The sequence below is a fragment of the Oncorhynchus tshawytscha genome, linkage group LG28, assembly GCF_018296145.1.
Source record: "Oncorhynchus tshawytscha isolate Ot180627B linkage group LG28, Otsh_v2.0, whole genome shotgun sequence".
Classification (NCBI taxonomy): Eukaryota; Metazoa; Chordata; class Actinopteri; order Salmoniformes; family Salmonidae; genus Oncorhynchus; species Oncorhynchus tshawytscha.
Window position 1 is genome coordinate 2,708,034 of NC_056456.1, and position 12,759 is coordinate 2,720,792.

At 39.9% G+C, this 12,759-nt stretch overlaps 1 protein-coding gene across 1 annotated transcript in view; it reads right to left on the bottom strand.

Moving 5' to 3' along the window:
• The window catches only part of LOC112235901, a 39,966-nt gene that overhangs the window by 4,131 nt on the left and 23,076 nt on the right, over positions 1–12,759 (bottom strand). Inside the window, exon 7 of the mRNA XM_042308336.1 lies at positions 9,342–9,473. Coding sequence (XP_042164270.1) covers positions 9,342–9,473 — 132 coding nt within the window. The remainder of the gene's footprint in view (positions 1–9,341; positions 9,474–12,759) is intronic.

Sequence of the window (12,759 nt, forward strand, 5' to 3'; positions counted from 1 at the left end):
TCTAACAGTTGACGGGGCAGCTCTAACAGTTGACGGGGCAGCTCTAACAGTTGACGGGGGCAGCTCTAACAGTTGACTGGGGCAGCTCTAACAGTTGACGGGGCAGCTCTAACAGTTGACGGGGGCAGCTCTAACAGTTGACGGGGCAGCTCTAACAGTTGACGGGGCAGGTTGACCGGGGCAGCTCTAACAGTTGACTGGGGCAGCTCTAACAGTTGACTGGGGCAGCTCTAACAGTTGACCGGGGCAGCTCTAACAGTTGACGGGGCAGCTCTAACAGTTGACTGGGGCAGCTCTAACAGTTGACTGGGGCAGCTCTAACAGTTGACTGGGGCAGCTCTAACAGTTGACTGGGGCAGCTCTAACAGTTGACGGGGGCAGCTCTAACAGTTGACTGGGGCAGCTCTAACAGTTGACTGGGGCAGCTCTAACAGTTGACCGGGGCAGCTCTAGCAGTTGACCGGGGCAGCTCTAGGAAAGGTGACATTCCATGGTGGTTCACATTAAAAGTCACTGAGCTCTTCAGTAAGGCCAATGCTTATCTATGGAGATTGCAAGACTGTGTGCTCTATTGTATACACCTGTCAGCAACGGGTTTGGCTGAAATAGCCGAATCAGCGAATTTGAAGGAGTGTCAAACATTCTTTTAAGTATATATGGTGTATAAAACACCAAATATTCATTAATATGCTTTAATGTTTGTAAACACTTTACATAGCAGGCAATACCTTGAAATTTAAGTAGAAATACTGTGAAAACAAATTGTATTCATTCATCCATTCATTCATCCATTCATTTATAAATTCATTCCATTTACAGTAGCATTTAGTTTTTTACAGTATAAGTCAATGTTATGGTATTGTAATGTGTGATGACACAGTACTTTATTTATATTTATATTACAATATATGTACTGAAGCATATGTCAAGAACAGTAGACCTGTGAGGCCTTTGATGATATAGTGAGTGGTTTTTATTGCCCTCATGACTGTATAAATGTGTACAGACGGTCTCTGTGTCAGCCTGCACATACAGTATGCAATAGTGTCTGTGTACAGTATGTGTATGTGCAAACATTGAACTGTGTGTGTGTGTGTGTGTTGAAACAGTGCAGTAACCTGACCCATTTTGCTCAGGCAGAGTAAACTGTGTTATCAGCCTGCTGTGTGCTCTGGCTGGGCTGTGTGGCAGAGTTACCTAACCACTGGATAAACCAGTTACATTTCACCACAGTCAGCACAAACAAGTAGTGGAGAAAATAGAATAGTGTGTGTCAGGGATAACAGCCAAACCACGAAACCATTTTTTTTTGGAATTTGACCCCTTTTTCTCCCCATTTTTGTGGTATCCAATTGTTTAGTAGCGACTATCTTGTCTCATCGCTACAAGTCCCGTACGGGCTTGGGAGAGACGAAGGTTGAAAGTCATGCGTCCTCCGATACACAACCCAACCAAGCCGCACTGCTTCTTAACACAGCGCCATCCAACCCGTAAGCCAGCCCCACCAATGTGTCAGAGGAAACACCGTGCACCTGGCAACCTTGGTTAGCGCGCACTGCGCCCAGCCCGCCACAGGAGTTGCTGGTGCGCAATGAGACAAGGATTTTCCTACCGGCCAAACCCTCCCTAACCTGGACGACGCTAGGCCAATTGTGCGTCACCACACTGACCTCCAGGTCGCGGCCTGTTATGACAGAGCCTGGGCAAGAACCCAGAGTCTCTGGTGCAGTACAGAGCCCTTAACCACTGCGCCACACGGGAGGCCAAACCATGTTGTTCGATGAATTTATGACACATCCGCTTTTCAAGAAGGAACATGTGTGTAAAAAATGCTTTTCAGATGGCAAGTATTAATTGACCATATCTAGTTCCATGTTTTATTAGTACTACAGGATACACATGGCAAGTACAAATGGACCATATCTAGTTCCATGTTTTATTAGTACTACAGGATACACATGGCAAGTATTAATGGACCATATCTAGTTCCATGTTTTATTAGTACTACAGGATACACATGGCAAGTACTAATGGACCATATCTAGTTCCATGTTTTATTACAGGATACACATGGCAAGTACTAATGGACCATATCTAGTTCCATGTTTTACTACAGGATACACATGGCAAGTATTAATGGACCATATCTAGTTCCATGTTTTATACTACAGGATACACATGGCAAGTATTAATGGTAGTTAATGGACCATATCTAGTTCCATGTTTTATTAGTACTACAGGATACACATGGCAAGTATTAATGGACCATATCTAGTTCCATGTTTTATTAGTACTACAGGATACACATGGCAAGTATTAATGGACCATATCTAGTTCCATGTTTTACTACAGGATACACATGGCAAGTAGTTCCGCTATGGCAAGTATTACGTGATGGACCATATCTAGTTCCATGTTTTACTACAGGATACACATGGCAAGTATTAATGGACCATATCTAGTTCCATGTTTTATTAGTACTACAGGATACACATGGCAAGTACTAATGGACCATATCTAGTTCCATGTTTTAGTACTACAGGATACACATGGCAAGTATTAATGGACCATATCTAGTTCCATGTTTTTTTACTACAGGATACACATGGCAAGTATTAATGGACCATATCTAGTTCCATGTTTTTTTACTACAGGATACACATGGCAAGTATTAATGGACCATATCTAGTTCCATGTTTTTTTACTACAGGATACACATGGCAAGTATTAATGGACCATATCTAGTTCCATGTTTTATTAGGATACTACAGGATACACATGGCAAGTATTAATGGACCATATCTAGTTCCATGTTTTTTAGTACTACAGGATACACATGGCAAGTATTAATGGACCATATCTAGTTCCATGTTTTTTAGTACTACAGGATACACATGGCAAGTATTAATGGACCATATCTAGTTCCATGTTTTATTAGTACTACAGGATACACATGGCAAGTACTAATGGACCATATCTAGTTCCATGTTTTATTAGTACTACAGGATACACATGGCAAGTATTAATGGACCATATCTAGTTCCATGTTATCTAGTTCCATGTTTTACTACAGGATACACATGGCAAGTATTAATGGACCATATCTAGTTCCATGTTTTTTAGTACTACAGGATACACATGGCAAGTACTAATGGACCATATCTAGTTCCATGTTTTTTAGTACTACAGGATACACATGGCAAGTATTAATGGACCATATCTAGTTCCATGTTTTTATACACATAGTACTAATGGATACAGTTCCATGTTTTTTAGTACTAAGATACTAATGGACCATATCTAGTTCCATGTTTTATTAGTACTACAGGATACACATGGCAAGTATTAATGGACCATATCTAGTTCCATGTTTTTTAGTACTACAGGATACACATGTTTTATTAGTACTACAGGATACACATGGCAAGTACTAATGGACCATATCTAGTTCCATGTTTTACTACAGGATACACATGGCAAGTACTAATGGACCATATCTAGTTCCATGTTTTACTAGTACTACAGGATACACATGGCAAGTACTAATGGACCATATCTAGTTCCATGTTTTACTACAGGATACACATGGCAAGTATTAATGGACCATATCTAGTTCCATGTTTTATTACAGGATACACATGGCAAGTACTAATGGACCATATCTAGTTCCATGTTTTATTAGTACTACAGGATACACATGGCAAGTATTAATGGACCATATCTAGTTCCATGTTTTATTAGTACTACAGGATACACATGGCAAGTATTAATGGACCATATCTAGTTCCATGTTTTATTAGTACTACAGGATACACATGGCAAGTACTAATGGACCATATCTAGTTCCATGTTTTATTAGTACTACAGGATACACATGGCAAGTATTAATGGACCATATCTAGTTCCATGTTTTATTAGTACTACAGGATACACATGGCAAGTATTAATGGACCATATCTAGTTCCATGTTTTATTAGTACTACAGGATACACATGGCAAGTACTAATGGACCATATCTAGTTCCATGTTTTATTAGTACTACAGGATACACATGGCAAGTACTAATGGACCATATCTAGTTCCATGTTTTACTACAGGATACACATGGCAAGTACTAATGGACCATATCTAGTTCCATGTTTTATTAGTACTACAGGATACACATGGCAAGTATTAATGGACCATATCTAGTTCCATGTTTTACTACAGGATACACATGGCAAGTATTAATGGACCATATCTAGTTCCATGTTTTACTACAGGATACACATGGCAAGTATTAATGGACCATATCTAGTTCCATGTTTTATTAGTACTACAGGATACACATGGCAAGTATTAATGGACCATATCTAGTTCCATGTTTTATTAGTACTACAGGATACACATGGCAAGTATTAATGGACCATATCTAGTTCCATGTTTTATTAGTACTACAGGATACTACAGGATACATGGCAAGTATTAATGGACCATATCTAGTTCCATGTTTTATTACAGGATACACATGGCAAGTATTAATGGACCATATCTAGTTCCATGTTTTATTAGTACTACAGGATACACATGGCAAGTATTAATGGACCATATCTAGTTCATGTTTTTTAGTTCCATGTATTAATGGACCATATCTAGTTCCATGTTTTACTACAGGATACACATGGCAAGTATTAATGGACCATATCTAGTTCCATGTTTTTTTACTACAGGATACACATGGCAAGTATTAATGGACCATATCTAGTTCCATGTTTTTTACTACAGGATACACATGGCAAGTATTAATGGACCATATCTAGTTCCATGTTTTTACTACAGGATACACATGGCAAGTATTAATGGACCATATCTAGTTCCATGTTTTACTACAGGATACACATGGCAAGTATTAATGGACCATATCTAGTTCCATGTTTTAGTACTACAGGATACACATGGCAAGTATTAATGGACCATATCTAGTTCCATGTTTTATTAGTACTACAGGATACACATGGCAAGTACTAATGGACCATATCTAGTTCCATGTTTTAGTACAGGATACACATGGCAAGTATTAATGGACCATATCTAGTTCCATGTTTTATTAGTACTACAGGATACACATGGCAAGTATTAATGGACCATATCTAGTTCCATGTTTTATTAGTACTACAGGATACACATGGCAAGTATTAATGGACCATATCTAGTTCCATGTTTTACTACAGGATACACATGGCAAGTATTAATGGACCATATCTAGTTCCATGGATACACAGGATACACATGGCAAGTATTAATGGACCATATCTAGTTCCATGTTTTATTAGTACTACAGGATACACATGGCAAGTATTAATGGACCATATCTAGTTCCATGTTTTATTAGTACTACAGGATACACATGGCAAGTATTAATGGACCATATCTAGTTCCATGTTTTATTAGTACTACAGGATACACATGGCAAGTATTAATGGACCATATCTAGTTCCATGTTTTACTACAGGATACACATGGCAAGTATTAATGGACCATATCTAGTTCCATGTTTTACTACAGGATACACATGGCAAGTATTAATGGACCATATCTAGTTCCATGTTTTATTTACTACAGGATACACATGGCAAGTATTAATGGACCATATCTAGTTCCATGTTTTACTACAGGATACACATGGCAAGTATTAATGGACCATATCTAGTTCCATGTTTTTACACATTATGGACCTACAGGATACCATGGCAAGTATTAATGGACCATATCTAGTTCCATGTTTTACTACAGGATACACATGGCAAGTATTAATGGACCATATCTAGTTCCATGTTTTATTAGTACTACAGGATACACATGGCAAGTATTAATGGACCATATCTAGTTCCATGTTTTATTAGTACTACAGGATACACATGGCAAGTATTAATGGACCATATCTAGTTCCATGTTTTACTACAGGATACACATGGCAAGTATTAATGGACCATATCTAGTTCCATGTTTTATTAGTACTACAGGATACACATGGCAAGTATTAATGGACCATATCTAGTTCCATGTTTTATTAGTACTACAGGATACACATGGCAAGTATTAATGGACCATATCTAGTTCCATGTTTTATTAGTACTACAGGATACACATGGCAAGTATTAATGGACCATATCTAGTTCCATGTTTTACTACAGGATACACATGGCAAGTATTAATGGACCATATCTAGTTCCATGTTTTACTACAGGATACACATGGCAAGTATTAATGGACCATATCTAGTTCCATGTTTTACTACAGGATACACATGGCAAGTATTAATGGACCATATCTAGTTCCATGTTTTATTAGTACTACAGGATACACATGGCAAGTATTAATGGACCATATCTAGTTCCATGTTTTACTACAGGATACACATGGCAAGTATTAATGGACCATATCTAGTTCCATGTTTTATTACAGGATACACATGGCATCTAGTTTAATACAGGACAAGTATTAATGGACCATATCTAGTTCCATGTTTTATTTACAGGATACACATGGCAAGTATTAATGGACCATATATCTAGTTCCATGTTTTATTAGTACTACAGGATACACATGGCAAGTATTAATGGACCATATCTAGTTCCATGTTTTATTAGTACTACAGGATACATATGGCAAGTATTAATGGACCATATCTAGTTCCATGTTTTATTAGTACTCCAGGATACACATGGCAAGTATTAATGGACCATATCTAGTTCCATGTTTTATTACAGGATACACATGGCAAGTATTAATGGACCATATCTAGTTCCATGTTTTATTACAGGATACATATGGCAAGTACTAATGGACCATATCTAGTTCCATGTTTTATTAGTACTACAGGATACACATGGCAAGTATTAATGGACCATATCTAGTTCCATGTTTTACTACAGGATACACATGGCAAGTACTAATGGACCATATCTAGTTCCATGTTTTACTACAGGATACACATGGCAAGTACCAATGGACCATATCTAGTTCCATGTTTTACTACAGGATACACATGGCAAGTATTAATGGACCATAACTAGTTCCATGTTTTATTAGTACTACAGGATACATATGGCAAGTACTAATGGACCATATCTAGTTCCATGTTTTACTACAGGATACAGATGGCAAGTATTAATGGACCATAACTAGTTCCATGTTTTATTAGTACTACAGGATACATATGGCAAGTATTAATGGACCATAACTAGTTCCATGTTTTATTAGTACTACAGGATACACATGGCAAGTATTAATGGACCATATCTAGTTCCATGTTTTACTACAGGATACACATGGCAAGTATTAATGGACCATATCTAGTTCCATGTTTTATTATTACTACAGGATATACATGGCAAGTATTATTGGACCATATCTAGTTCCATGTTTTACTACAGGATACACATGGCAAGTACTAATGGACCATATCTAGTTCCATGTTTTACTACAGGATACACATGGTATACACATCCAACCAAATACTTACTTACAGGGTCCTTCTGGACAAGGCAACAACAATAAGAAATAATAACGTGTGTGTGCAACTCGCTCCTGTCAAGCCTTTGACATTTACTACTTACAACCAAATGGCTTGTGGAAAATCTTGTAAAGGCATTCCATCTAAGCGACATTGTGACCTCTGTGGCATTTCTGTTTCATAGTTCATAGAGAGGTGCACCAAAGGATTGTGGGATACGGTCATGTTTGTCTTCCGTGTTCACACCCGGACTGCACCTCTGATCTCCTGCTCCTGAGAAATGCTTCATGAGCAAATAGCTCTCTTTATCTATCATTCTCCATGTCGCTCTCTGTCTCTCTCTTTCTGTCACTCCATCTGTCACTATCTCTCTCAGACCCCAAGGGATTTTCAGAGTTTCAAAAAATGCACAATGGTCTTTAGCGGGTAACTGTTGGGGTGGAACTGACACTGAGTATTTATCTACAAAGTATATATTTTATACTCTAGAGATACTATCACATACTCATACAGGTGAACAGAAACAGTTCCTTTTTCATTAGATTCAACAATCTCCCTCCCCCCTCTCTCTCTCTCTCTCTCTGTGTCTCTCTCTTCCTAACAGATCTCTAGCAACACTTAAACCCTGCCCCCACAAATCTGTGATGATCTTTTTAATAAACAAAGACCATGCCCTGCGCTGTGTGTGTGATCTGTACAGCCATTACGCGTATGTGTGTGTGTGTGTGTATTTGTGTGTTTGCAGCAGAGGAAGGAAGTCACAAGACGATGGGGGTTTCAAAACTGCAGCTGTTGAAGAAGCCTGTACTGTATATTTTATTTTGTTCATTCTCCTCTTCTCCTTCTCCTCGTCTACTCTAAGATACAGTACCGTTCATATTTCTGCTCTCTGTGTGTGACAGGATTATAAACTTGGCAACAAAATCTTATTTCTGTTATTTTGTAGATATCAGAAAATAAGTAGTGAATTTAGAATGGTTTGTGTGCATTATGTACGTTAGTGGGTAAGACCCGGTTTGGGAGATCTGATTGGCTGAGAGCAGGCCAGCGCCCACAAAAGGCAAGTAAGGAGTGGATGAGAAGAGAGGGACGGAGGAGGAGAGGAGTGGAACACCTTTTGACGGGTGCAACTGACACACTCCAGAGTATACTAGGAGCTCAGAAAGAGAGAAAGATAAAATCATAAAGAGGAAGAGGGATTAAGGGGGAAGAGAAGAGAAAGAGGAGATTGTTTTTGCCTCTCTGAGACAAATAATAAGACAGAGAGTGAAAGAATGAGTGATTGAGAGAGCGGGAGAGAAAGACAGAAAAAGAGGGAGGGAGAGAAATCTGTGTAGTAGTCTGATCTCTACATTCTAAATGAGGAGCCAAACAGCAGAGACTTAACCCCTTAAGCTCTGCTCACAGCCACACAGCAAAAGGAGCCAGGGGCTCAAACCTGTTTTTCTGCAACCGAGCCAACAGTGAAACTCTCCAGAAGTAGTGCACTACATGAGAAATGGGATGTCACTTTGTCCCATAGTGTGACTGACGTGTCAGAGTTAAGGGCTCGGCTCCACCTACATGTTGCGGTTCCAAATGGCTGTAATCCCACCTAGCAGTGTAACCAGAAATCAGGCCCCGGACCAAGTTTGACTCAGGAAGGCCTGTGTTACAGCCAATCAAAGAGGAGCTCTCTGGGTAAACAGGACCTCTCTTTCACAATTTGACCATTAAGTTAACACAAATTTACTGTACATACAAACCATATGTTACGTAAGCAATACACAAATCTCCCCATGACACACTTACCTCATCCCGCCCACTCCACCACCCAGATACATACACACACAGACATATCCCTCACCTCCATGGCTGTGGGTGTGTATCCCTGTCCATTCTCCCCCGGGGGTATAGGTGCTGGGTGCAAGGTGATGATGTCATTGTCCTCTGGGGGCTTCCAGATGTACTGCTCCCCGTTTCCCATGAACACTGCCTCCTGGTGGACACACAGAGAACAGGGCTCTGCTGTCAGCCTGGTAGCCAGGGCCTATATAAGTCGAAGCACCCCCGCAACACGTAATATATTATGGCCAACATTGCAGCAGAAGCAAACTCCTTCCTCCGCTACGCTTTCATCCACGTGAGGCTACGTTAAGTTTCCCGGGGGAGCTGTGAAGAACCGGGGAAGGTAGGCCTACCAATGTGTCTCTCCTCATTCAGAAGGCTCACTGATGTCAACACCAAAGCTGACTGAATGTGAATGGTAATGGTGGTAGTAATGGTGAGAGCCCAGTATTAAGAGAATCCTGTTGTTACTTAGTGTCTCTAAAACAAAATCAAATCAAATCAAATGTATTTATATAGCCCTTCGTACATCAGCTGATATCTCGAAGTGCTGTACAGAAACCCAGCCTAAAACCCCAAATAGCAAGCAATGCAGGTGTAGAAGCACGGTGGCTAGGAAAAACTCCCTAGAAAGGCCAGAACCTAGGAAGAAACCTAGAGAGGAACCAGGCTATGTGGGGTGGCCAGTCCTCTTCTGGCTGTGCCGGGTGGAGATTATAACAGAACATGGCCAAGATGTTCAAATGTTCATAAATGACCAGCATAGTCGAATAATAATAAGGCAGAACAGTTGAAACTGGAGCAGCAGCACGGCCAGGTGGACTGGGGACAGCAAGGAGTCATCATGTCAGGTAGTCCTGGGGCATGGTCCTAGGGCTCAGGTCCTCCGAGAGAGAGAGAGAGAGAGAAAGAGAGAATTAAAGAACGCACACTTAGAAAACAACTACGTTTTCATTTCAGTATGTTTTAACTGAAATGTCCAAACATCAGTCTTTTACCAGAAAAATATATTTTTGCCTACAGATAATATTCTGCCCATATGAACACATGTATTTTAGGCCCCAAAAATAACAGCTCTGCATGATTGAAAGAAAATCTGCAAAAAGACAACATTGTTTCACTTTAATAAAAGACTCACAAACAGAAACATGCAATAGTCTGTACAGCTGGCTCCACAGTTTCCCCGCCTCCAACCAAACTCTTATCTCAGCGACATTGACTGCAGGGGGGTAGTACCTTCAACAAAAAGTTTTGCTCAACAAATAAAAAGCAACAATAATAAAGCCTCACAAATACTGTACATACAAACCATATGTTATGTAGGCAATTCCACAGATCAAAGATGCGCCCCACTTGTGTGTGTGTTCATGTGTGTGTGTGTGTGTGTGTGTGTGTGTGTGTGTGTGTGTGTGTGTTCGTGTGTGTCTGTCAAAATACAGCCCACTCAGTGCACAGCTGCCCAGAAATCAGACAGACAATCATGAACAGAATCAGATGCTGCCATCAAATGAGATGTTCTTCTTCATCGGTGGATCTTTTTAACTCTTGGTCGATCAAGAGGTTTCTCAGTCTCAAGTGCTACCACCATCCAGATGTGAATCTCACATATATCCATCATCTATTGTGTGAGTGATTATGAATGTTTCATGAGAGACATTAGTAAATGCAATTAAAGTTAATCAAAGTTCAGGAGTAGTTTGTTGATTGTGCTGTATATACAATCTCATAGTTACAGCTTTAATTAACTTTCTAACAAAGATCAAACTCAATAATAACAAAGCCCAATAGTTAATGTTTTGTAAATTAAGATGCACTCTCCAGAGCCAGTGATATTCTATTTATTCCTCTGGCTGGACGGCTACCTGTTTTGCTGTTTCTTCCCTCAACACACACGCAAGCGCACACACTCACACACACACTCACTCACACACGGCTTGGCAGCCATACAGGCTCTTGCATAATCGTCCCCTCCGCTCCGCTGGCCAAGCACACAACATGTGCTCCACAGAGCAGGAGAAGGGCGGGGACGCAGGCTCACAAACACACACACACTATGAAGCACATACACACATATAGGCTACAGTACACACGCATAAACATAATATCCTTTTAGATGGTAAGAGCCCTTTTTTGGGGTACTTTGAGCGGTTTCATACTAGTTTCATCTCGCTGTGATATTCTCAGACGGATTTAGAGCTCTCAACATGAGAAACTACAAAATAATTTCATAGAATTGAACCAAGACCACTTTTTTTTGGTCACAGACAGACAAATTCACTTTGTGCTTAAAGCTGAAGTTGTAAAGAGTCTGCACACTGTCACGCATTGACCTTAGAGAGACATTTTATTTCTCTATTTGGTTAGGTCAGGGTGTGATGTGGGGTGGGCATTCTATGTTGTCTATTTCTTTGTTGGCCGAGTATGGTTCCCAATCAGAGGGAGCTGTCTATCGTTGTCTCTGATTGGGGATCATACTTGGGCAGCCCTTTTCCCACTTTCTGTTGTGGGATCTTGTTTTTGTCAATTGCTGGTTTAGACTTACATTACTTTACGTGTCGTTTATCATTCTTGTTTTTTTGGTGTTCATTTAATAAATTCAAAATGTACGCCTACCATGCTGCACCTTGGTCTCATTCTGACGACAGCCGTAACACACATGGTGTCGCTGCACGCTCAGTGGACGTTAAGGAGAAATTATCTGTCAACGTTATAGTGCCAATATTGTACTGTCGCTAAGTATGATCATACTTATTTAAAAGTTATATGAAATGTGAAATCTTATAGTACGTCATTTATAATTTGATTGTTACTATATAATTTCAAGCCCTAATACCCCACTTTTGTTGAATAGGAAAGAAATCTTCTATGATTTCTCATATTTTCATAACATTTGTACTAGGAACTTGAGCTCGTGTCCTCAGAATGAGGAAACCTCAGCAATCAGAATGAGGACACCTCAGCAATCAGAATGAGCACACATCAGCAATCAGAATGAGGACACCTCAGCAATCAGAATGAGCACACCTCAGCAATCAGAATGAGCACACCTCAGCAATCAGAATGAGCACACTTCAGCAATTGTTTTACCAGATAGGTGACTTACAGATCTTTCTAAAACTATGCAACATTACCATTTATTGTTTATGGCCATCTCATGAAAAATAATTACGGTTGGGTATATCTATTTAGGCGGAAATCAACATTTTGCTCTGTCATTCAGCTACAAACAAGAGACAACGCTTTCTCTAAAACACACATACTAAACAGACAAAAACAAGCTCTCTCTCAAGGACACACTAGAGAAGCTGAGATCATGACACCAGGGGCGGCCCTAGTTTTTTGGGGACCCTAAGAGAGATTTGGTCTGGGGTATGGGCACGTTTATTTGAATATTTAAATATCCAAATGGACGTTAGTATTAGATTACTTGGGAGAGT